Below are 27,739 nucleotides of genomic sequence, written 5' to 3'. Positions count from 1 at the left end.
GGACTAAAAATTTCACTATTATGTATATTATGCAACAAAAAAATATTCTGAAACCAATGGAATAATTAGCCGCCGGAAATTCATAGCCGTGAACAGTAGCCGCCGGTCCAAAATATACACGGCTAATATTTTTTTGTTGCATAATATACATAATAGTGAATTTTTTAGCCCTCTTAGTAATATTATATTATAACACGAATACCTTAATTTAGAGTTTTTATTTAAATTTTTAATTTTAATTTTTTTATATTACAAGAAGTATACATTGATGTGAAATATGAGAGATACTGAATCTGCAAAAAATTGGATTATAGTGGGGTAATAATACTCACTTTATGCATGATTTTATTGAACACAAAATAATACAGTAAACACATAAAATAATAGGCTATTTTTGAAGAAAACACTTGAAACTCCTGAAATTTGAACAAAAAAAATATTTGAGCTCTAAAAAACAATTAGCCGCCAGAAATTCATAGCCGGTCGTACTAGCCGTGTGAAATTTTTCACACACGGCTAGTGACGCCGGCTACGATTTCGTGGCGGCTAATATAGATGGAATTCGTTAGATACATATATGTGATACAACGGACTCGTCGATGGTATATACTATGTTGGTGGGGCTACAGAGGTCCTTCCTCTCGTCAACGAAACTATTGAGAGCCTGATGTGCAGCGTCAACAATATTATGAGGACGCATTCGTTGAGCTCGAGCTACCAATTGTATTATTTGGCGACCAATCTATTTGGTAGGGAGACGAAATGTGGCTTGGCCACAGACGATGACGTGGAATCCTTGTTGGCAACTGCCGACTATCCCATGGTGTACGTTGAGCACTACAACGGTCCGATTGAAGAAGAAGCCTACATCCCTACTTTTGATTTTGCTGAACCTTCGGGACACGTAGATGAAGCACAATGCAGTCAGTATGAGACGCCGTATCATCATACGTCATTTCATGGTGTCCAGAGCTCGCCTCCACGACAATATTTTACATGGGATGGACAACCGCTAGACGAATCTGCATGGAATCAAACCGAAAGGCTTAATGAAGTATGTGGGAGATTGAACGATGTGCGGACAGATGATGAACCTGAGCACGAAGCTGAAGGCTCGGTTGCATCAGGAGACGATGATGATTCTGAGGAAGATGACGAAGAATTTGACCCTGCGCTCGAGGTGGGCACTGCTTCTGATGCCTCTGAGGATTTATTAGACGACGATCTAATCGATTTCACGGAGACCGAGCGAGCAGGTTGGATCCGACAAAGTACAACACGTGACAGAGATCCGACAGCCGAGATCGGTGATCTAACTAATTGGTTAGTTCCCTTTATTCCAGTGGACGCCTCGGCTTCGCTGGTTGCTCGCGAGAGTGACCCTTCTAGAGTTGATGATCTGCAGAAGAATTCTTTTTGCAACAGCAAAGACGACCTGATCATTGCTGTTGGTTTGTGGAACATGAAGCGAGGCACTGAGACAAAAGTTGTCCGCTCTGATCCGGGACGAGTCTATTTCTCGTGCAAGCACTCTGACAACTGCAATTTTGATCTTCGTGCGTCTAGTCACGGCCGAGGGATGTGGAGAGTGCATAAGTTGAAAGAGCATTCATGCGAAGGGGACTTGCGCACAGCTAAAAAATCAAGGCGCACTCGAAGGTGGTTGCAGCGTTTGTGGCAAACAGAATACGCGATGATGGAGAGGTCATTAAGCCGAAATCCATCATGGCTGAGTTAGTACGCGATTTCGGCATCAAAATCAAATATGATGTCGCGCTGCGTGCAAGAAATCTCGGGATGGAGATGATATACGGTCGAGTTGATGATTCGTTCCTCCTGCTCCCAAGATATCTGTATGCCCTGAAGGAAGCGAATCCTGGCACCTTGCTTGGTTTGGAAGTAGACATAGACTGCCGGTTCAAACATTTGTTTGTTGCTCTTGCGGCTTCCATCTCACCTTTCTACTTTCACCTTCGACCAGTGATTGTGGTTGACGGCACACACCTGAAGGGAAAAAATAGTGGCATTTTGTTTGTCGCCGTGACAAAAGACGGCTTTGCCCAAGCCGGGAATAACCTCAAGACCCCAAGTATATAGAGCCCAAGAAGGCCCATAGAAGTGGTACTTCCATTCTTTCGACATCTTCTTCATCCTGAAGTTCAAGCGATTATATGCCGCTGCACCCCAAGGAAATGTGGAGAACTCCGACAAGTCCTCCACCAAAGCCCACGTCCAGATCTCCACGGGTCGTGGCAAATCCACGCCCAAAATAAATGCGTGTAGCACCAACAGGTGGGCCACACGCAGTGCTATCGAGCCGTCGGGGTCGACAATCTCCGTCCACTGCTAAAAAAAAATGTCTGTCAACTCCTGAACTGACATGCGCTGCCCGCCACAAACTCGTCTGTAGGCTACATTGTCACGCAAATTGTGGCGGGCTGTTGGATCGAAACGATGTTGCCCAAATGACAATCCGGTCACAAGAGCGAAAGCGGCGTGATCAAGGCAAACCTTCTTGCCGTTGATGTAGAACCACATCACATCGTCAGTATCCAGCAGATGACGAGAGACAATATGGTGCAATGCCATGTTGCACCTGTGGCCCGGATCCCAATCCAACAAATGTCCAAAGCAACCCTGCCTGAACGTATTCTCCAGTGCGTCGCCCCCAATTTCCCTCAGTTGCTCGGGTACCCCGGACAAATAACTGGTCTTGTAGTAAGAACTGATCTGCGTCCCGGGACGATTTATTGTGTCGGGCCTCCGATAACCGATCTATTCAATACCAAAAATATATCAATTAAAAAGCCAAAATATAATTAATTAAGAAAAATAACACAAAATTTAATAATAACATAACTAATTCAACCAAATAGAATTATTATTATTATTATTAATTCACGAAAATAATTATGTACATGTACATGATCTTCTCGTTAGTTTAATAATTATGCACTACCCAATTCAATTCTTTGGTTGTGTATTTTATTTAAATTATTGAAATGATTTTAAAATTAAACTAAATCAAATTATATACTAAGTAATTCACAAATAACATAACTAATTCAACCAAAATGACTACAACAAAATAACATAAGTAATTCACGAAAATAATTAATTATTTTCGTCCCAACAAAATAATTAAACATAATGACTACAACCAAAATGAATATACAACCAATAATTAATTATTTTCGTCCTAACATAAGTAAATTTCGTCCCAATAATTAAACAATGTAATTTTCGTCCCAACATAATTAATTCACAAACCCAATTCACGAACACAAGTAATTCGAATTAAACAATGTCACCAAAATAATTCACGAAAATAACATGCTTCTACTTGTTGTGGAAAATAACATCCTTATTCACGAATTTAAAATCAACGAAATAGGATACTTACTTGATTTGAAGAAGAAGCCATGGTGTATGCCTTCGGACGTTGAAAAAATCGTGAATGCTCTCCTTCAAGTTAAAAAAAAATGATTCTCATTCAAACATGGACAAACAAGAAAACAAAGCAAAAAAAAAAAAAATTCATTCCAATTTACCTTCGGTTTGGAATGCTCTCCTCTCTCTCAAAAATTTCCCCGATGCTCTTTCTCCTCTCTCTCTCTCTTTCTCGGCTGCCTCACTCTCTCACTCTCTCTCAAAAAATAAACTGATGCCGTGAATTCAATTTGGAATGCGGCTAGGTTAAAAGTTCTAATTCTTATACATGTAAATGGGTTTCTTGGTCAAACAAGCCTTAAATTGCCTTGTGAATTTGAGATACAGCCGTGTATATCCCCCCAATAAAGCTTCCGCGATTCTCGCCTATCTGTATAGCCGTATGAATTGTCCAAACACCCTTTAAGCTTATAATTAAAAAAAAAATAGGTTTTCGTGTATAAATAGAAGAAATAGTAGTAAATTAAGGGTAAAAAAATACGAATATTATATAAAATGATATGAAAAATTGTTTTAAAAACATTAAATAGCTTACCCGCCAGTACTGAGTAGCCGTCCGCTGTAGCCGTGGGTAGGTTTCTACCCACGGCTACGGTAGCCGGCTACATATTTCTGGCGGGTACTTGGTCGTAAGGTGTATTATGTTTCATTGATTCATAATATATGGATTTTTAATTTTTTTATCCACCATTTGCTATTATTTTATGTGTTACAATATTAATTCATATTCAATCAAATAAACTAAATAAATTTAGACTTATTGAGTTTATTTTGTCAATCTCCTTCTCGTGAATTTACTGCAAAGAGATTCCCACCCTATAAAGCTGCATTGTAGCCGTATGAATCGTCCAATCATGCTTTAAGCTTATAATTTAAAAAAAAATAGGTTTTCGTGTATAAATAGAAGAAATAGTAGTAAATTAAGGGTAAAAAATACGAATATTATATAAAATGATATGAAAAATTATTTTCAAAATATTTAATAACTTACCCGCCAGTAATGAGTAGCCGTCCGCTGTAGCCGTGAGTAGTTTCTTACCCACGGCTACGGGAGCCGGCTACATATTTCTGGCGGGTACTTGGTCGTAAGGTGTATTATGTTTCATTGATTCATAATATATGATTTTGTAATTTTTTTATGCACCATTTGCTATTATTTTATGTGTTACAATATTATTTCATATACAATCAAATAAACTAAATAAATTTAGACCTATTGAGTTTATTTTGTCAATCTCCTTCTCGTGAATTTACTGCAAATAGATTCCCACCCTAAAGCTGCATTATACCCGTGAATTGTCCAATCACCCTTTAAGTTTATAATAATAATAAAAATTAGGTCTGTTTAAAAATTTAAAATCAAGAGTATTATGAAACTAGATTTTTTTTTAAAGCTAATGAAGTATTTACCCGCCTGTTAATCCTAGCCGGGCACAGTAGCCGCCGGGATCCATTTCCAGCCGGCTACTTCTAACGGCTACGATTAACAGGCGGGTAATTGTTGTATTAGCTTCAAAAAAACACTTGTTTCATAATACGCTTCATTTATTTTTTTTCAACTTTCTTATAGATGTTTAATAACATGAAAACCTGTCCTTATTTTTTCGAACTTAAGGCATTTTAGGGTTACAAATAATGACGTAAGTTAGCAAATAATGCCATTTCCTCAGATTTAGAGTCATATTTAACTACCTCTCTTACACATTTTCTTACACAAGTGTACTTGTGTAAGAAAAGTGTAAGAACTTTTACGGAAAACGATGCAAACCTATCACCATCAATTGCAAAGTGGATAGTTTTATAAGACATCTTATATGAGTGGATAATTTTGTAAGATAATTAACCAAAGTGGGTACTTTAAATTCCACCCCAAAGAATAACTCACTAAAACCGAAAGCACGGCGCGTCGTTAACTTTTCAAACGCTTACATTAATATACCAAGAGATCCCATTTCCAATCTACCAATCACTCTTCCCCACACCATCTGATTCAATCAATGTTCGAAATATTACATACAACACAAATTTGCCAAAATGAAATCAACATCAATACGTCATATAAACAACAAGAATCGTACTGTCACCCTAGCTGCTCCAATCAAAATCCAAGAAAAACGGGGTCGAATTTTACGAGAATCTAGCCTGCAAATAAAATTATTACAAATATTGCTATTGCCAGCATCGGCGATTCCCGGTTGGAATCTGCCTGTCATTCGCCCAAGACAAAAAGAAGAATGTTAGAGTATCATTTTGTCCAAACAAGAGACATAGATATTACCAATGCGCATCGCCTATTTATCTGACGTCCCGCTTTGGATGTGAAAAAACTTGCCCGCTTAAAACAATTTGGTTTGTGAATGGGTATGGCTAATTACACAGTATTACCATATGGGCTAATTCCCGACGATGCATCACCCGAGTGGCTAAACAAAGGCGACAACGGGTGGCAGATGACGTCGGCCGCCATGGTGGGCCTCCAGAGCGTGCCGGGGCTCGTGATACTGTACGGGAGCATGGTGAAGAAAAAGTGGGCCGTGAACTCGGCGTTCATGGCCCTCTACGCCTTCGCGGCCGTGCTCCTCTGTTGGGTGCTTTGGGCCTACGAGATGTCGTTCGGGTCCAGCATGATCCCTGTGCTAGGGAAGCCGGATGCGAGGGGCGCCGCCGAGAAATATCTGCTATCTCAGAATAGGTTGGGTGGCTACATTCCCATTGCCGACTACGTTTTCTATCAATTTGCATTTGCGGCCATCACGGTTATACTTCTTGGAGGGTCGTTGCTTGGGAGAATGAATTTCTATGCGTGGATGTTGTTCGTGCCCTTGTGGACCACGCTATCCTACACCGTGGGTGCGCACACCATTTGGGGTCGTGGTTTCTTGACGGATCAAATTATTGACTATGCAGGTGGCTATGTCATTCATCTCTCTTCCGGAGTCGCTGGTTTGACTGCCGCTTATTGGGTAAACAATTTCATACAGTTACAATGTCTTTATTTTATTTTATTTTATTTTATTTTATTTGGGTCTAAATACATAAGCTCAGCTGAAAGTTTGTGTACTCGAGTATAATATTTTTTTCACTCCCTCGATCATAAAAGAGTTGAGTTGGATTTCTTTTTGCGTCATCCGAAGTTGAGTCATTTCCCTATTTAGAATAAATTAAAGTTACTTTTTCATTCACTCTCTCTTTCATTTTACTTTTTCATTTACTTTTTTATTTCACTTTTTCACTAAACATTAATTCCTTAAATCCAGTGTCGTCCAAAAGAAACGTCTCGTCTTAGCTGAGACGGAGCGAGTATTTTTTAGTTATACGTACTACATTCATTCGTGATCAAGTATCTTAATAAAATGTGTCTCATATTAAATGGTCTATTTCACATTTTATAGAAAAATGATACCACTGTTCTCAATGCAAAATATAAAACTGTTGGATTTTTCATCCAATATAATTAAGGAGAAAAAGTTATGTAAATTTATGAATTCGACGGCTTAAGCTTTGAAATGAAATGATAGCTAATACTTTTCTTGATTGTGGAATATAGGTGGGACCGAGGCATTCGGATGACAGGCAACATTTCCCGCCTAACAACATTATAAACATGCTTGGTGGCGCGGGGTTTTTGTGGATGGGTTGGACGGGTTTCAACGGCGGAGCGCCGATGGCAGCGAGCGAAATCACTTCGCTGGCCGTGTTGAACACCCACGTCTGCACCGCCACGAGCATCCTCGTGTGGTTGTCACTCGACGTGGCGGTGTACCTCAAGAGCTCCGTCGTCGGAGCCGTGCAGGGAATGATGACTGGCCTGGTTTGCATTACTCCCGGCGCTGGTACATTTCTTTCTACCTCAAATATTGGGACACGAAATTGATAACCTATTGTGCACTATGTTAATTTTACTAGGATTTCATCTATGAGTTTTAATGTTTTATCTAGACATCGTAAAGCCGTATAGTTTTTAAAAATAATTTATTTAATAATTAAAGTAATACGAACTAAATCAGATCTAAATAAATTGAAAATACAATCTATACTTAGGTGAGAATCGAACAGAAATAGTCTCACTAAGAAGGAGATTTCAAATATGCCTTTTGCACCAATTGATTCATACAATGATACCATCTCCATTTGTAAAAAATAATACTTTAAGGCTGCGGTTACTTTGATTGTAAAAAAAAATTATTGGAAAATGATGTATAAGAAAAAATGAGAAAATATTTTTTTTCTCTTTATTTATCATATATTTCTAGATATGAAAAGATGAGAAAATATCACATCACTACCCAAAGATAATATTATCTAATTAATATTGAACAGAAAATGAGTCCGAGAATATATTCTAGCATTGCCGGAGAAAATATTCTATCATAATAAACATGTGAAATGGTGGAAAAATTATAAAAATATATATTCTCTAATTTTTATCAAATGATAGCTTATCTAGCATTAATTTTCATGTTGTCTGGCCAAACATAAATATAATCTCATAATATATTGTTTGATTGAATAGATTTAGCCGGTATTTAGTCTCAAGATAGTGTCACATAAAATTAGTCTTACCTTTCTATTTTTCAATTAGCAAAATTAATATGAAATGAATATAAATTTGGGTAATTTTGAATAAGGGGACGGTGTATAATGAATTTGGATTTGTAGGAATTGTGGATACATGGGCCGCAATCATTATGGGAATCCTATCGGGCTCAATCCCTTGGTACACGATGATGGTCTTGCACAAGAAATCCGCCTTCCTCCAAAAAGTGGACGACACGCTGGGAGTGTTCCACACGCACGCAGTGGCGGGCCTGCTGGGCGGGATTCTGTCGGGCCTCTTTGCAAAGCCCGATCTCCTCGCTATGTTCTACAGTCCAGATCATCAAGGCCCAGGCTTCATCTACGGAATAATAGATCAAAAATTCAATAAGGGGCTTCGCCAAATGGGGTTCCAAATTATAGGAGCCCTTTTCATAACGGTGTGGAACGTGTTGGCAACAAGCTTGATATGCATAGTGATCGGTAAAATGACTCCTCTCCGCATGGATGAAGATGGGCTTGAAATAGGAGATGACGCAGCGCACGGCGAGGAAGCATATGCGCTGTGGGGCGATGGGGAAAGGCATCCCGTCCCTCGTCGCTTTCGCATGAATCCCAAAATGCCCTCCTTTTGTAGACGTTGTACCACCAGTCCTTGAATATTTTGTAAATTCTCACTTTTCAAATTATTGCCTATCTAACTCCTTATTATGCCACAGGGTCTGAAAAACATATTGAGACTCGGATTTGACTTTAAACTTCTATGACTTAAAAATGTATAATTATGATTTCAAATTTATATTTTACTCACACGTGACAATAATTGTGAATTATATTTGTATGTGGGCCACAGTTTCATGCTTTCCCCTCATCGGGACTGTAAAGTATAGAACATACTAATGTTGCGGTTATATTTATATTCATTTAAATTAATGATTTTTTTATTGGTAGCTTTCTATAATTGTACATGTGTAATGTAAATGAAATTACTTTGTTATCCGTGCATGTGTGGACGTAATTGCTAAAACTTATTGCACATAGGTTTTTGCTAAAAGAACAGGAGAGCAATTAAATAAAAGAAGGAACAGTACTGTTTAGATTTAGATTTTGAAAACCAGAGTGCTACTGTTTAGATAAAGTTAAAAAATATGGGTTACAGGTTTCTTATAACTGCAATCTATAGTTACGAAATACAGAAGTAATAGTAGTTTTAGAAGCAACGTTTTATTTCAAATCTGGAAACTAAGAGCTAGGCTGTTGTTTTCGGCATCATGACAGATCGAGCGGTTGAGAAATCGAACTGCTGCTTCTTTTAGAAAAGCGAATTGATGATATATGCGTAACCGTCCGTTTCAATTAAATGCTTCACAAATTCGGTATTTTTTATTTTTTTCCTACATTACAAAATTTTCCAATCTTATTTTGCTATTTTCGTATCTCAAACAACTTTTTTTTTTCCCATCGTCTTCAAAAGATCATCCTAATAATTAATTTTTAAAAATAATTTAACTAACTATTATTTTTACGATTTTCGCATATTGTCACTAATTAACCTTATTTTTTCATTTTAATTAGTCCATTAGTCACTATCATCACTTTTTCTATTATCATTTTTTCTAATTTGTGGGACTCAATCTTCACACATCAAATAGACAATTAATTTTTATTAAAATTTGTGTTGCCTCCCCCAGACAAAAAAATTTGTGTCGCCTCCCCCAGACAGATGTCTTAGGGACGGAGTGAGTAGCTCATATGACCTATTTATTTATTGGAAAAATGCATGTTTGTTAATCACCTGTCTGCCGTTCGAATCCTTTGTTATATACTCTGTATTAAATTTTGTCTCATGACCGGTATCCATTATTAATTTTATTATTTAACAAAACTATCGTTAAAAATATATTACTACTAGCATTTCCATTCTGTGCAATGCACGAACAATATTTTTATATTTATATATTAATATAAAATCGATACCAACTTAATTATCATATGTATAAATATAATAAAAAAATTAATTTAACTGAATATATTTAAGCTAAATATTGAAAAAATTTTAAAAATTCACAACATTAAAATAGATATTATGGAAATGCAAAAATAGATTTATTCTAAAAAACACGAGAGAGGAGAGAGAATTTTTAAAAAAATTAATCTTTAAATAAATATAACTTTTACATTTTAAATTAAATATTTATATAAAATATATCAAATTAAATCTCTTATCGCGATTTTTTATTTGATATGCATATTAAATATTTTATAATTAGTCGAATTTTAAAATTTTAGAAAGAAATAAAACCAAAAAAAATAAGAAGATAAAGAAAAAGGGAAAAAAAATATAATTTTACAAATAAAACTTCAATTTGATTATAACTACAAAATTGTCACTCAATTTTGAAATTGATTTGAAATTGACAGTTGCCTTTTTAATATACTAGTATAGAATATATAATAAATCATAATTAAACTTTAATATTAATTTTTTAAAAATCTATATACCATATTTATGGATTGATCAACTATAATAGTCAATTATAAACAAAATCCAAATTAAATATAAAAATAATTGAATTAGTGAAACCTAACAAATAATTTTAATATTGAATAAAACACAAGAAATTGAAATTGAAAAAGTATTTAAAAACTAAAAATAAAAATAGATCCTAACAAATGAATTGAGACACCAGAAGTGGGATAGTACTGGATCTTAAGTGGTGATACGTATCCTTGATCTTCCCAGTTTACTTGGTTTTAATATAGGGAAAAGGTGTAGATTGGCCCCCGAAGTAGTAGCCCCTATAACATATAACTCCTCTTATTCACTGTGTGTGCAACTAAGCCCCCGAAGTCAAAAAAGCCGAGCGGATTGCCCCCTCTGACCAAACGCCGTTAACAGCCGTTAGTCAACTCTTTTTTTTTTAATTAACTCTCATCTCTCTCGCTCAGCTCTCTTTCTCTCTCTCTCTCTCTCTCGGCCACTGCACCGCCGCTAACGGTGGTTGAATCACCAAGTTGTTGGATCATCTTTTATCAGCAACACAAACGATTAATCCAATTCCAATTCCAATCAAATCTACTAATCTACATTATATAGAAATAACGAAAATAAGGAGGTTATGATCGTTACATTGTGAGAGGCGTCAAATTTGGCGACAGCGTCGACGCCTTGCTAAACATCACAAACTCGCGAAGCTTCGAGGCGGCTGGCTTGCTTCTGCAGCGTGATTTGGGGGCGACCTTCGCGCTGTCTTTTGTTGAAGCAAAGCAGAAAGGACGACCGCATATCAGCCGGAAGAGTGCTCGGCGGCGGTCTCCGCGACCAGATCTCAGATCGCGAGATCTGCTGTGCAAGTTTGAGAGAGAGCAGCCGGTGGTGATGGGGAGCGTGCGCGGCGCTCTTCGTTCAAAATTCGAGCGGCGAGGGAAGGCCGATGCTAAGGTTCAATCCTTCGTCCTCCAGAGGAAAATCGAGCAGGAGGCGGCGCTCCAGCCGGGTGCGGCTGCACTGAGCCATGGATTGGCTGCTTGCCGGCCTTTTAGCAGCAGTGGCGGCGATTTCACCGGATTTGAGAAAAAGAGGCGACTCCTCATCGAGAAAAGCTAGGGCTTGTGATCTGTCACAGATTGAGAGAGAGAGAGAGAGAGAGCATGCGGTGGGTGTCGTTGGCGGTAGGCGGAGGGTTCGCCGGATATCGCGGCGACGATTTCGGATGGAAGGGGGGAATTAGGGCTCGCCCTTGACGCTGAGCATGTGCAGCTGAGAGAGCTCCGAGTTTAGGGCCCAGAAGAGAAGGAAAGGGGCGGTGCCCTCGGCCAGCCTCGCCGGAGCTTGAATCAGCGGCGGCGGCGGCGATTAGATTTTGGAAGATGAGGGCTCCCTATTTTTTGTGCGTGACTTTTTGAGAGAAAAAGGGCTTTGACCGAGATTTTTTTGGAGAGAGCTGAGCAAGAGAGATGAGAGTTAATTTAAAAAAAAAAGTTGACTAACGGTCGTTAACGTCGTTAGGTCAGAGGGGGCAATCTGCATGATTTTTTTGAGTTTGGGGGTTTAGTTGCACACACAGTGAGTAAGATGGGTTATACGCTATAAGTGCTACTTTGGGGGCTAATCTTCACCTTTTCCCTTTAATATACAAGACTTTGTAAAGATAAGAAAATATTTATTGCAAGAAGAGAAAAATATACTCCCCGTCCACGAAAATTATGACACTTGTTATTTTGGATGTCCATTAAAATTATACTCCCTCCGTCCCAGCTTTTTGTATTCACTTTTAGTTGTAAATACAACTAAAAGTGGATACAAAAAGCTGGGACGAAGGGAGTAGCATTTTTCATTTTAAGATATGATCCCACAATTTTTTCTTATCTTTTATCATTACAAACACTCATTATTTATAAATAAAATCATCCTCAATTCAATTTCAATCATTCATTTCAAATTTTGGTGGAACCCTTTTTTCACTACATAAAAATCACTACCAATTTTCATAAAACCTGTGCCCACCAAACAAAAGTGTCATATTTTTTTGATGGATGGATGAAGTACAAAGATGTTCATGATAAATTACATTTTTTTTTTCAATAAAAAAAAACTCACTTTATCCTTCCCGTTGAGTGTGGACGTATAGCTACTACCTAATGAAAAGTTTCAATGATAGAATTAACATTAAGAATTCGATTATTTTCATGGAAAATAAGAAAAAATATACTACTATATTTTTTCACATTCATGCCCAAAAAAGCATATATTCGTATTTTTTCACTATTTTTATATGTTTATTATGGTAAAAAAAATTATACATCTGTTTAACGAAAGATAATTTTCATCTTTTATTATACATAATTTTTCAATGAAGATTTTACAGTTAAAGTAAATGCACTCTTTAGAGAATATTATCCGATTATGAATGCACTAGTTCTCGTTAGTATAATCCACAAGCAGATTTCGTGCATCAAGAGTAATAATTATTTGGCAGCCTCTACAATTAGCTTTTAGCTTCTGCTTTCCGGCCTCATATTGGCCAGAAAAAAAAACCATACGAAATTCTCCGTTTTAGAATAATTTTTTGTCTCTTATTCCAATTGTTCGATTGTATGAGATTTCATAATTTCACACCGAAAAACTTACTAGCAAATATTAAGGTCTTCTTCGAATACACACAACAATAATTTAATGGTTGGAAACAACCATTTTGTAACAAAAATATTTTGATGGAGCTTTTGTGTACACTCTTCAACTAATTAATCAGTCCACAAAATAATCAATATAAAAAAAGAAAATAAAATTCGAAACTGATTGCTATGAAATCATTTTCCATCGATTTCTTAAATTTATCTTTTCCCTTTTGTGAACTTTTCCTCCTTCGCATTTCATAACAATAAATTTCAGTTACTAATAGATAAAATTTCCAGAAAAAGTTGTCCTACTTGCAGCTAATCGTGTCACACTGTGTAACGATGTAACTAAAATGCTCTCATCAATTATTCTCTCTTTCTACAATTGTGATGATCGCATTCACATTTTTTTATTTATAAATTATACAAGTAAATAAGAGAAATTTAAATACCACATTTTCTACATCTCGTGAAATCTTATTCAGTGCATTCACACTGTTTCGAAGAAAAATTAATTAATTTCGATATCTCATATTAGGTTCATCAATTTGTTTTTCTCTCTCAATTTTGAGTTGTATACCGAAATTAATTACTTCATCCGTCTCTCAAATAACTTTCTAACTTTCCCTTTTGAGTCGTCTCTCAAACAACTTCCTTTTTCATTTTAGAACACTACCATACTAAGAGCATCCACAGCATATTTCTCAAAATTTTACTCCTAAAAATACTCCTAAAGTTTTCCGTAAATTATTTTTAACCCCTATTTTATAATTGCACACAGCAGCTCTCATATTTTTCATTATCTATTTTATAAATTTAGGATTAGATGTAAGGGGGTGTAAATTTAGGATTAGTTTTGAGGGGTGTAAATTTTTTTGTGGGCCCAACTTAATATAGGTGATCTGTTGGTGATCATTTTATCTCCCTTTTTATTATTTTAGCTCAAATTTAAAGTTATGATTACTTTTAAGAGATCTGTTGTGGATGCTCTAATAACTCATTTACTCTTATTTTTCATCTTTTCACCACTTTCAATGTTTATTATAACATATTTTCATGACTTCAATTCCAATATTAATTATAATATCATCAATTTCAATTACACTCAATAATTTTATGATCTTAAAACATGCACCATTCCTACTAAGTTATTTGAGGAACGAAGGGAGTATATTTTATATTCAACATCAGCAGCATTTCCTGCCGTTGAACAATAATACACAATGCAAGTGTAAGAAACGTCATATATTGCTTAATTACCCTACCGATTACATCACATACTAGTCCAATGTTGCTCTATTTAAGGGAGAAATCCCAACCCCTAACCAAACACACTCATCACAAAAATCCCATCACATTCTTGAAAATAAAAATAAAAAATGAAGTTGTTCTTCCTAGCGACGCTCTCGCTGCTCGTGATCATCGGTTTCGTGGAGAGCTTCGACTTCCACGAGGCCGAGCTGGAGACGGAGGAACGGCTGTGGGACCTCTACGAGCGGTGGCGGAGCCACCACACAGTGACGAGGAGCCTCAACGACAAACACAAGCGTTACAACGTGTTCAAGGCCAATGCCCATTACATCAAAGACTTCAACAAGATGGATAAGCCCTACAAGCTCAAACTCAACAAGTTTGCCGACATGACCAACCACGAGTTCCGAAGCATCTATGCCGGCTCGAAGGTGAAGCACAATCGAATGTTCCAAGGGAACCTACGAGCAAACGGAGGCTTCATGTACGAGGATGTCCAGAATGTTCCAACCTCCATTGATTGGAGGAAGAAAGGCGCTGTCACCGCAGTCAAAGATCAAGGCAACTGTGGTAAGATACTGTCATTGAATAGGAGGGGGCTTAAGCCCCCACAAATTATTTAATTATCATCGTATCGAATTATACGAAAATAATCTTCTAAAAATCTCGAAAGTTCCTGTGGAAGATTTTTTCTGCGTCTGCCCTTGCTTATGTATGTGCTCGTTTGATGAGAAAACAGGTAGTTGCTGGGCGTTTTCGACCGTTGTTGCAGTTGAGGGGATAAACTATATCAAGACAAAGAAATTGGTGTCTCTGTCTGAACAAGAACTTGTTGATTGCGACACTGTCCTAAACGAGGGGTGTAATGGAGGGCTAATGGACATAGCATTTGATTACATAGAAAAGAATGGAGGATTAACAACCGAGAAGATCTATCCCTACACGGCTAAAGATGGGCAATGTGATATGAAAAAGGTAATAAATATATGCATATATACTTCTTATAATCTCGAACACATTTTTTTATTCCATTTTTTTTTTATACTACGTACAGGCGAAATGTCCAGCAGTAGCCATTGATGGACACGAGAATGTTCCCGCCAACGACGAAGGCGCGCTGTTGAAAGCAGTAGCTAACCAGCCCGTCTCCGTAGCAATTGAAGCTGCAGGCCCTGATTTCCAATTTTACTCAGAGGTAACTACTCATTTTAGAGTTTGATAATGATCATAGGCAAGACCTTGGGAATTAACCACCTATCTCTAGACCAACACATACAGATGCATGCATATATACTTGGGTTTAATTTATGTTTAATGTGAGTGCAGGGGGTATTTACAGGGGAATGCGGCACCAACTTGGACCATGGGGTGGCGATCGTTGGGTACGGCACGACGCTGGATGGGACGAAATATTGGACGGTGAAGAACTCGTGGGGAGCTGAATGGGGCGAGAAAGGTTACGTTAGAATGAAACGTGGGATTAGTAAAAAACATGGGCAGTGTGGGATTGCGATGGAAGCATCTTATCCCATCAAAAAGTCGTCCAACAATCCCGGCGGGGAGACTGAATCGGCGACTAAGGACGACCTCTAAATCGTATTCATTGGATTTTGCGTTTGCCATCGACTGTTCTATTTCAAGATTAGGAGTTATTTTGTGATGTGCCGCAAATTCATTTCTAACTATTGTTATTGTCTAGTTTGGAGTGTGTGTTCAATGTACCGAGTTATGTCTATGATTTAAATTTTAATAAAATGGTTCTTTGATATCAGATTTTATGATGTACTTCGATCTACAAAATATAATATTTTGAGATATAATAATATTTTAGGACGCCAAAAACAAAACATTGATAAGTTTCATCCTTCTAAAACAATCAGTTACTATTTATTTTGGTGTTACTCAAGTGGGCTTCTTATATCCGGAGGGGTAGCCCATCACTTTTATCGGCCTGGAACTGGACAGTTTTGGATAGTTACGTAAATTCATTCAACATTACAAATGTGCACCAGAACCCTTATTTATACTCTATGGAAGTAATGCTGAGCTTCGAACGGTTCGATTTCAGCCTAACCGAATCGGAAAAAATTAAACTCAAATTGCCCTTAAATATTCAAATCGAGTCAAATTGTTTCATTTGCCAAAATCGAACTTTAAATTTTTCAATTTGATTTGGCATAAACTACAAATTTGATTTTTAATTAAATTTATTTATTTTTGGTCAAAAAATAAAAATGTTTATATTTTTTAAATTTCACTTGAAACTTTGTTAGCTAATAATCTGATTGTCTGAATTTTGACGGGCAATTCGAAAGTACCGTTCAAAAACTTTTGACGCTATCTTTCTAATAATACTTATATTTTTGGGTTTTGATCACCGAAAGTGGTAAAAAATTAAATGGCATGACAATCGAGGTCATGAAACTCTATATTTTTTCTTTTTTTTGACCACTTCCAATTACCAAAACCAACAATATAAGCATTATTAGAAAAATAATGGCAAGAACATTCCAACAGTACATTTGGATTATCAATTAGGATTCGATAACACTACAAAAAAAAACGCGTGTTTACCGGCGTAAACTACCGGCGGCGCTTTTGCCGTCGGTACCTAACGGCGGCACGGCGGCGGCATTTCAGGCGACCCGAACCTTCGAAATTACCGTCCAGTTACCGACGGCAAACGCGCCGCCGTTAACTAGCGACGGCGACGCCGCCGTTAAGTTTTGAATATTCAATAAAACATTATTTTAACACAATTACCGACGGCGTTTTTGCCGTCGCTAGCTAGCGGCGGCAATTGCCCTCGGTAATGTCTAATATTAGGGCACGCGTAACCTCCTTTTTTCAGTTTTGTGCAAAACAGATCCCCCCACCCCCGCCGCTTCTACTGCTGCCTGCTGCTGCCACCAGCCGACCACCGCCGCCGTGCCCAGCCGCCCGGTAACTCTCTTTCTCTCTCTCTCTCTCTCTCTCTCTCTCTAGATATCATTTAATTTTAATTATATATATATATAATTTTTAAATTTAATTTGACTTATATTCTTTATTTTAGTTCGACGATTTCGTTTCGCCGCTTTCTTCACGACACCCGCCGGAAACCACCACCGTACGTACGCTTCTCTTGTTTAATTATTTATTTATGAATTTTTTTATGTATTTATATGTTAATTAAATAGATTTATTTGTTATATATAGTTAATAATTAATTTATAATTGGCTTTGTTTATAAATAAATTATATGAAGCATGAATAATTTTAAATTATATCAATTGAAGCATGATTAATTTTAAATTATATATATTAATCAATTAGTATATGTTGTTAGTTTAATTTTAAATTATGAAGCATGATTAATTTTAAATTATATTTTAAGTTGTTAATTTGTTAGAATAATTTATATATGTTGGATAATTTTGTTAAATTAAATGTTAGGTGCTATGTGTTTATGAAATGTTATGTTATTATATATATTGTGGGATAGATTTAATCAATTTCTTAAGGATCTTCTCCCTTTGGGATAGAAATTGATTATTTTATTAAGGATCTTCTCCCAACAAATGATTGTTTTTAATTTAATTACCCTGATTTTTATTGCTTTTATTTGTATTGTATTATTGCTTCGACATTGGGGGGCCGGGTAGACCTAGCATAGGCTTAGTAAATTAGGACCACTATGGTCACTATAGTTGCTGGTAGAGTCGAGCACTTGGTAGTTAGGATAGTGGGGTTATGCTGTCGAAATTTTGTTAGATTTCAAGTAATTTATTATATTTTATTTGTTTTTTTCAATTAGAATTTGCAAGAATGAGTGATAATCGTATGTGGATGTACGCGAGATACAATGATCGTACTGCATTTGAAACGGGGCTTGAGTTTTTCCTTGAGTGGGCGTTCAATCAAACGGCGTACACAGATAGGGGTGTAAATAAACCAAGCCGCTCGCGAATTATTCAGAGCTCGGCTCGAAAAAAGCTCGTTCAAGTTCGTTTAGAGAAGCTCGATAAATAAACAAACCAAACTTGAGCTTAGTAGTATTCGGCTCGTTAGCTCGTGAACATGTTCGTCAAGTGATTCGGCTTGAAAAATATAAATTATTAGTATATACAACTTATATTTATCCACTAAAATTAATAATAATTGTATTAAATCTCTAATTAATTTTATTTGTTGTAAGAAAATAATTAATATATTTATTATTTTAAATAAAATAATTTATTTTTAAAATAAAATAATAAATATTTTGAATATAAATATAAATTTAGAAAGTTCGTATAGTCTCGATTAGGCTCGTGAGCCGCTCGCGAGCCTCAAAGTATTCGGTAAATAAAGTTCGGGATTCGATTCGATACTAAACAAACCAAACTTGAGCACACCATTATTCGGTTCGGCTCGGTTCGATTACACCCCTATACACAGATGGACAAGGTAACATTAGGTGCCCGTGTAATAAGTGCAAGAATCAAGCGTATTTAGATGTACCTATGGTCAGAAAACATGTTAGTAGGCGTGGATTTGTCCTGAATTACAAAGTTTGGGTTTCTCACGGGGAAGCACCGCTGTATATGCCGAGAGAACATGCTATAATGAACGAGGATGATGGATTATACAATAACTACGAAAGGATGGTGCATGACCATGCTGGACCTAGTAATTATCAAGATCCTCCAAATCTGGAGCAGCCGCCCAACAATGACGCTCAACAAATTTATAACATGTTGGATGCAGCGGATACTCCATTGTACGCAGGATGTGACACGTACACACAATTAAGCTGGATGACTCAATTCATGAGCATAAAGACTGAAAGCCACATGTCAGAGAGGACTTACAATCAGATGTCTTCGATGATGAAAGCTGCTTTACCAGATGATAACAACTGTCCAGAAGACTTCTATAGTACGAAAAGAAATCTACGTGGTTTGGGTTTGCCAGTAGAGAAGATCGATTGCTGTGATAATAACTGCATGTTGTATTGGGGGGAAACTAGTGAGCTACATAGTTGTATGTTCTGTGACCAATCACGATACTTGCGTGCATCTGGGAGTCGCAGAAAGAAACAAGTGCCCGCCAAACAGATGCACTATTTTCCCTTGACGCCCCGATTGCAGAGATTGTTTGCATCTCCTGCAACTGCTGAACATATGCGGTGGCATGCGACCTCCACAGACGATGGGATAATGCGCCACCCGGCCGACTCTCCGGCATGGAAACATTTGAATTCAGTCTTTCCTGGATTCGCCGAGGAGATCAGAAATGTGAGATTGGGCCTCTCTACAGATGGTTTTGCCCCATTTGCACAATCAGGGCGTCAATATTCTTCTTGGCCAGTTATTGTCACGCCGTATAACCTGCCTCCGTGGTTGTGCATGAAAGAACAATTCATGTTCCTCACAGTCCTCGTGCCTGGCCCATCAAACCCAAAGATGAAGTTGGACGTATTCTTACAGCCATTGATACACGAGTTAAAATCTCTGTGGGAGGTTGGTGTGAACACTTACGACATATCGTTGAAGCAAAATTTCCAGATGCGAGCAGCTCTGATATGGACTATCAGTGATTTTCCAGCGTACGCTATGTTGTCTGGGTGGGGTACAGCTGGGAAATTGGCATGTCCACATTGCATGGAGAATACAGAAGCATTCACTTTGCCGATGAGTGGAAAACAATCGTGGTTTGATAATCATCGGAAGTTCTTACCTCCTAACCATGTGTTTAGGAGAAACAAAACTTCATTCTTGAGGAATAAGACATGCAATGTTGGTCCACCAGAACAAAGATCAGGAATACAAATCTTGAATCAAATCGAGGGGTTAGGCTTCGTGAAGGTTACCGAAGACTTCGATGGCAGGAACGCTCAACTCGCCAAATATCAAGATGTAGGGTGGAAAAAGAAAAGCATATTTTGGGATCTACCATATTGGAGACATCTTTTGATTCGACATAATCTGGATGTCATGCACATTGAGAAAAATGTGTTTGATAACGTGTTTAATACTGTCCTGAATGTGAAGGGGAAGACAAAAGATACAGAAAAATCCAGAGAAGAATTGATCACCTTCTGCAAGCGGAAAGAGTTGAAGAAAGTGGATGGAACCCGAGGGTATTCGAAAGCATGTTATACGCTTGACAGGGAAGAGAAGAAGATCTTACTTCAATGGATCAAGAGTCTTAAGTTTCCCGATGGGTACGTGTCAAATATTAGTAGATGCGTTGACATGAACGCCCTGAAGATGCACAACATGAAAAGTCACGACTGTCACGTGTTCATGCAAATCCTTATGCCTGTTGCCTTTAAAGAACTTCTTCCTAAGAATGTTTGGGAGACAATTACAGAGTTAAGTTTCTTCTTCAGAGAATTAACATCCCGCAACGTGGCCATATATGACATGAGAATACTGAGTGAGAAGATAGCTGCTACTCTTTGCAAACTTGAGCGTATCTTCCCTCCTAGTTTATTTGATTCAATGGAGCACCTACCAGTTCATTTGGCAGATGAGGCACGATTGGCTGGTCCTGTGCAATATCGGTGGATGTATCATTTTGAAAGATATTTGAGGACATTAAAAAATCATATAAAAAACAAAGCCAAGGTTGAGGGGTCTATCGCCAATGCATACTTACTTGCAGAAATGTCAACCTTCTCTTCGTTTTACTTTGAAGATCAAATATCTACAAAGTGGACAACTTTGCCTCGCAATATTGAAATGCCCGTTGCTGAAAATGATGATCCTCTTTGTCTCGCCATATTCAAACCTATTGGGCGTTCACTTGGCCGAGGGACGAAGAGATACATGGATGAGCGCGAATGGCTTGCTGCACACATGTATATTTTGAGCAATTGTGCAGAGGTTGCAGAGACATATAGCAAGTGAGTATTCTCGTTCAATTTATGTATAAGAAGTATTCATCATATATAGGTGTTAACATATAACTTTTTCTTTGTATCCAAAGATCTTCGAGGAGGAAAAACGATATGCAAATCCTTACATGACTGATGCAGAGTTTGAGGTCGCGTTTCACAACGAGTTCATTGTGTGGTTTAGCCATTACGTAAGAGACGATAAATTTATGTTAAATATAAATTTGTGCTCAGGTTTAACAATTTATGTTCACAACTAGCAAACTTAAATGATATTTGTGTGAAACAGGTTTGTCGTCCTTGTAACGACGAGTTGAACCCTTATATTAGGTCGCTTGCAGCTGGACCATTAAGGGAGATTGAAACATACTCCGGCTATTTCGTGAATGGCTATAGATTTCACACAACTGATCATGATAGAGAGAGTGCGACTGTGAACAGTGGCGTTTGCATAAAAGGCTCGGTCTATGGTAGTGATAGAGATGTGCTAGACGTTTATGGGCGTCTGCAAGAGGTTTGCGTGCTGGAGTATCCGGGGTATCCAATTAAGCAGACAGTCTTGTTCAACTGTGAATGGTTTGACTTGTCGGCTCAGGGAACTTCTATTGATACAGACTTCAAGTTAGTTTCATTGAATCACACACGAAGATATAAGAAGTATGATCCCTTTGTTTTGGCGAGTCAAGTAGTTCAAGTGTTTTACTGTCCCTATCCCAGTACGAACCAATCAAAGAAAAATTGGTGGTCAGCATGCAAAGTCAACGCAAGATCAAAGGTTGAAGTGTCTACTGCAGCATCTACATCAACATTAGATCAACCATTTCAAGAAGAAGTGGTTACTATTATGCCTACTCACACAAGTGTAGGCATTGAACAACCACTTCTTCTTCATCCCCTCGGTGGAGTCGTTGAGATTGAAGATGACGATGAATCAGATGACGATGATCCCCCGTTGACATCTAACGATAGTGATGATGATAGTAGTGATGATTATGAATAAATGTAAATGCACACTTTGGTTGAATTTGATTGCAAATTTGTTATGTTTGTTAGTTACTGTTAATGTTATGTTTGGCTATATATTTGTTAATGTAATTGTATGCAACAGGTATCATGTCTACCTCACGAGGTTTCTTGGGATTTGGGAGGCGATCTGGCGTTAATGCGCCAGAAGCTACTGCAGATACATCTGATGGGTCCGGGACGCATATCTCTGGGACTCCCGAGACTCCCCAGGCTTTTAGTAGTTCACGGGCTAGAAGGCCTAGGGGCCCTACAGCTGCCGATATCAGAGAGAGAGTTCTTAAGGCTGCAGATGGGAGGACGGTATTTCAGAGGCATCCTACGACTGGGTAAGCATTTTAGTTTAATTTACTGTTTCTCGTACACCATGATTAAGTGATAAAATTACTTGTACACAGTGAGTTGTTGGAGCCCTACGGCCTGTCCAAAGCTTGCACACAGTCATTTAAGGCATTTGAAAACCCAGGCGGGTACACATGGAAGTTGACGCCCCCGGCGAAGAAGGATACATTTTTTGGTGAATTAGAGGTACAATTAAATAACAAGTACATATAAATATATCATATTAAATTGTTAAAATGTTTGATATTAAATTAATTCTCTTTCTTTCAACAGAAAGAGTTTCAGTGGCAGCCCGAGGATGAGCGTGACGTGAGGAAAATGTGGGAGAAAAACGCCCGCAAAAGGTACTCCGACATGATGAGCGACTACAAGAAAGAGCTCAAGGAGTGTACCCGCCAAGGGAGACAGATGTCTAGACCCGTCTAGATGACTCCCGATTTCTGGACTGGACTCCAGGAATACTGGCAGCGTCCCGAGCTTGAGGCTTTTTCTACACGAGCACGTGCCAACCGGATGTCCGAGCCCGATGGGGAGGGTACAGGGATCAGTAGGCACGTGGGCGGGTCTCAGTCGACTCGTATCCTGCAGCAGTATATGGTATGTAATTAACAAATAATTGATGAGAATAAGGCTTGTATTAATGGAAAAGTAAAATAGTACAAAACATCCAAGAAAGCGCAAAAGAGAGCAAACAAAAGATCGAGCCTCATTATGTAATTAACAAATAATTAAGTATATAAATTAAATTAATATCTTGACTAATATAACTTATCACGAGTTATATAAATGCATCTACAGAGCTTGGAGGCTGATTTTCCCCAGGATTCACCGAACTATGCCACCTTCCTCCGCCTCCACATGTACCCCGACGGAAGTTATACATCTCCGAGAGATGCAAGAATTGACGTAAGTGTTTAAGTTTATTCAAATATCTAGTGAATGTATTTATTTTCTAACAATTATGCATTGTTATGTATGAATTAGGCCGAGGTTCATCAAGTGGCCGCTGCCACAGGACGACAGAACCGGCTAGACGAGGTGTATTTGGAGGTGGTGCATCCGGATAGGTCATGGATCTACGGCGTCGGGAGTGCCGGGCAGAGTCAGGCTAGTAGGGGGTCTATCCGCAGCACGGGCAGTTCTGCGGTGTCTCAGCAGCTTTATGAGACACGGATCTCCACGCTGGAGGAGCGATTGGCGGCAGAGCAAGCACAACGCCAACAGATAGAGGAGCGCATGGCGGCAGAGCAAGCAGCACGCCAAGAGATGCAGGACCGCATGGCTCAATTGGAGGCGTTTATGAGGATGTATAATGCCCAGCCACCTCCAGCTATTGATGCCGATGATGATGATGATGATGATGATGCTTAGAATTATTAAAACTATATATTTATGTTTTCAAACAAAATTACATTTGCATTTTCTTTTCAAATTTATGTTGTATTGAACTATATATTTCAAGTGCTTTAATTATTAAAACTATATATGTTTTATATATTTACGGCAATGATGATGATGATTGCATTTAACATAAACAAATAAATTTAAATCACATTATAATAACCAAATTAAAACACTTTTGGTAATGTTAAAAAAAATTAATTAATTAATTAATTAATTAATTAATTAATTAATTAATAATTAAATATTAATTAAATATTTTACCGACGATAAAAATAAGGACCGAAACGAACTCGATCACTAATTAACAACATATTTCAGGTATTATCTCCACATATTCAAAGATTATAATAATTATATGAGTGAGTATATAGCATTTAAATGAATTAATAGATGTAGATATATCAATAATACGAGTGTTCTGTACTGGTGACCACTCGAAAAGAATTTCAAAGTTAAGCGTGCTTGACACAGAGCACAAGCAAGATGGGTGACCCACTGGGAAGTCGGGTCACCGACGGGGAAGTTCGTCTAAAGTATGCAATACCGTAAAAATACGGAAATAAATTGTGGATATACAATAAAATAAATAAATAAATAAATAAAATAAAATAAATAAAACTAAAAAAATTACCGAGGGCCCTCGGTAGATACGCGGCCTCCCTCCGGCAAAGAACCACCGGACGGCGGTGGCTTGTTACCGACGGCGTTCTGCCGCCGCCACTTAGCGGCGGTAAACGGTCGCTAGTTTTCCGGCAAGGTCGCCGGACTCCGGTAGATATCTACCGACGACAAAAACGCCCTCGGTAAGTAGCGGCGGTGGTTGCCGCCGTTAATTCTCCGGCATGGCTCCGCCGTTTAACGGCGACAATTCCGGCGGCATCGCCGCCGTTAACGGCCGACGGCGTCCGTTCGCCGCCGTTAATGTTGTTGCCGATGAACAGTTTAGCGGCGGAATATTGCCGCCGTTATCGCCGCCGGTAGCACTGTTTACCGGCGGCCGTCTTTTTTTACCGACGTTTCGCTGTCGGTAATCACCAATTTTTTTGTAGTGTAATTAAGTTATTGGCCAACGAAGTTTCGAAGTTAGGCAAATTTCAAAAAATTAAAAGTTTATGAATTTTTTGACCAAAAAAATAGATCGGTTTAAAATCAAAATTTGCATATAGTTTGTATATTATATACAATTAATCTTTTTAGTTTTGTAATTGATATAGCACAAAATGAGTTTCTTTTTGTGCATGTCAATTTAAAAAATAAAATAAAAATTATCTAGCAGCATTCAACGAGCCACGTCACAATTTCGAGCGCTGAAAAATGAACTTAAGACATTTTTTATACGAGCAATTTTGGGGTTTTGATTTCTTTTTACTTATAATTCGGGACATTTTTGATAAAACGGGTATTGTTTGAAGTTTAAAGTGATATTTATCCTTTTAATAATTATTAATTTATAACATTAACAGAGCCTATATATTTATATATGAGTTCTCAACAAAATTATTATTTTAAATTGATGATATTTTAACTAACCCAAGTTGGGATCGAAGAAATTTATTCATAAAATTTATTAATTTATTGAATATTTATTTAACGAGGTTTTACTATAGTTGTTGAATCAAATTGACTATATTGCTAATTAAAATTTTTTAAATATAATAAATCATATCTCTATTTTTTGTTTTATAAAATAAAATAACATCGATTATACATACAATTTACATTCTTTTTGCTAGTTTATAAATTTTATAAACAATAAATGATGTCCACAACTAGATATAATACACGAACAAACACATTGTTGATTTTCAATCATGTACATATTATATATTTAATTGTTCACGATCAAGTAATCTCTTGTGACTTTCATATACACCTTGGTTGGTTAACTGCAAAATCAGGAATAAGAGCATCCGCATTGGTGTTACATGATAGCTTACTTTATGAGGGGGGACCACATGGTGTAAAGAGACTGTATTGGGGTTACATGATAGCTTACATGATAGTTTTAGTTTTGATTTTTCCATTTTTCATTTAAGTTTAATTTCATAAATTTAAAGCACACAATTTACTTCAAATTTAAATTGCATTAATTTTGAAATCCTAAAAATTACATAAAACTTAATAAAATAAAAACAAATCCTACAAATAACTATTCCGGTCCTAGAGGTTCGAAACGTGCCCAAACATGCTCCATCAAATCATATTGGAGCGCGGCGTGCAACTGCCTATCTCGGAGAAGGGTATCTCGTTGCACATATTCCTCGAATGAAACTGGGGTTGCTCAACCACTCTCCGTCGAGTCACTGCTAGACGCCCCATGTCCCGCGTCGTCATCTCTCCAATTGGTTGCTCCTTCACCTTTGTGCTCCACAATCATGTTGTGGAGAATGATGCAACACAACATGATGTCCTGGAGGTGCTCCAGGTACCAATTCCGCGCGGGACTGCGAATGATTCCCCACCGAGCTTGAAGGACTTCAAAGGCACGTTCGACATCCTTTCGTGCCGATTCTTGCATCTTCTTGAACCTCGCCTCCTTCTGATTTGTCGCCATCGGTGGACTCTTAACGAAGCAACGCCACTCCGGATATATGCCGTCGCTCACATGTAGTAGCCCATCTGGTAGTAGCGATGGTTCGCCTGAAAGAGCACAGGCGGGGCAGTTCCATCCAACACGTCGGCGAAGAGAGGCGACTGGTTGAGAACGTTGATGTCGTTGTTCGAACCAGCGACACCGAAGAAGGCATGCTAAATCCACAGATCGTGGGATGCAACGGCCTCCAAGATCAAGGTTGGCTCCCCTTGATCACCGCATATATATGCGCCGTGCCACGCCTTAGGGCAATTCTTCCACCCCCAATGCATACAATCAAGACTCCCGAGTATCCCAAAAAATTTCGTGTCGCTCCTCGTGCATCTGGGTAAGGCGTGTGATGTCCTCCGGCGTTGGACGGCGCAGATAATGGGCTCCAAAAGCTCGGATGACCGCCTTGCAGAACTTCTTGAGGCATGCACGCCCGGTGGAGTCGGCGACTTTGAGATACTCGTCAAAAGTATCCGCATTGACGCCGGTGGATAACTGGCGGATAGCCGACGTGCATTTCTGCAACGGCGAGAGAGAGTCCCGACCTATTGCATCAGTGGTCATCTGGAAGTAAGTATCTTCACCTTGAACAGCCTCGACGATGTGCAAGAACAACTCCTTCTGCATTCGAAAACGCTGTCGGAAAAATGTAGGTCCGTACGTCGGATTGTCGTTGAAGTAGTCTTGCATAAGACGTAGATGAGCTTCCTCTCGATCACGGTCGACGTAAGACCGGGGACGTTTCACACGTCCCGCCTCCGTCACCGGCTGGGCGTAGATGTGAGCAAGCAATTGTTTCTGTAACTCTATCTCCTCCATGATCGAGTGAGCTACACCGTCGGATGAATCAGACAAAGAACCGTGGTCGGATTCTGCCATTGTCGGAAGAAAAAAGAAGAAAAGGCTTGAAGTGTAGATTGAAAGAGGAGAATTGTGGAGTGAAAGTGAGGAAGAAGAAGGAGGAAGATGGAATACAAAGAGAAGAAAAAATTAAAAAAAAAATAAATAAATAAATTCGAACGGTCAAATTTGGCACGAAAACCGAGGTTGTCAAAGTTGCCTTCAAAATCAAAATTCAATTTTTTTTTTAAAGGTGCGTGTACAACACGCGCCTATTTTCAATGGTTGTGAGGGCCCTCGTGTAAGTGTGGGCCGCATCGGCTTACACG

General features: G+C 38.2%; 3 protein-coding genes across 3 annotated transcripts; all 3 read left to right on the top strand.

Moving 5' to 3' along the window:
• Positions 1-5,566: 5,566 nt before the first annotated feature.
• LOC131019647 (ammonium transporter 2 member 3-like) lies at positions 5,567-8,792 on the top strand. Its single transcript, XM_057948234.1, has 3 exons — positions 5,567-6,413; positions 6,998-7,283; positions 8,110-8,792. Exons 1-3 carry the CDS (start codon positions 5,808-5,810, stop codon positions 8,643-8,645), a joined length of 1,428 nt encoding a protein of 475 aa, XP_057804217.1. The 5' UTR covers positions 5,567-5,807; the 3' UTR covers positions 8,646-8,792.
• A 5,631-nt stretch (positions 8,793-14,423) lies between these two features.
• LOC131019646 (vignain-like) lies at positions 14,424-16,126 on the top strand. The gene is made up of 4 exons (XM_057948233.1): positions 14,424-14,925; positions 15,095-15,330; positions 15,410-15,550; positions 15,682-16,126. The coding sequence occupies exons 1-4, from the start codon at positions 14,484-14,486 to the stop codon at positions 15,946-15,948; spliced, it is 1,086 nt and encodes a 361-aa protein (XP_057804216.1). The 5' UTR covers positions 14,424-14,483; the 3' UTR covers positions 15,949-16,126.
• Positions 16,127-22,596: 6,470 nt separating this feature from the next.
• LOC131023250 (uncharacterized) lies at positions 22,597-27,715 on the top strand. Its single transcript, XM_057952791.1, has 5 exons — positions 22,597-22,768; positions 22,856-23,179; positions 23,381-23,488; positions 23,567-23,889; positions 27,664-27,715. The coding sequence occupies exons 2-5, from the start codon at positions 23,009-23,011 to the stop codon at positions 27,713-27,715; spliced, it is 654 nt and encodes a 217-aa protein (XP_057808774.1). The 5' UTR covers positions 22,597-22,768; positions 22,856-23,008.
• Positions 27,716-27,739: the final 24 nt, after the last annotated feature.

Source organism: Salvia miltiorrhiza, chromosome 4 (genome assembly GCF_028751815.1).
Source record: "Salvia miltiorrhiza cultivar Shanhuang (shh) chromosome 4, IMPLAD_Smil_shh, whole genome shotgun sequence".
NCBI classification, from domain to species: Eukaryota; Viridiplantae; Streptophyta; class Magnoliopsida; order Lamiales; family Lamiaceae; genus Salvia; species Salvia miltiorrhiza.
Note: the sequence above shows the minus strand (reverse complement) of the source record. Positions and strands in the feature narration are given on the sequence as shown.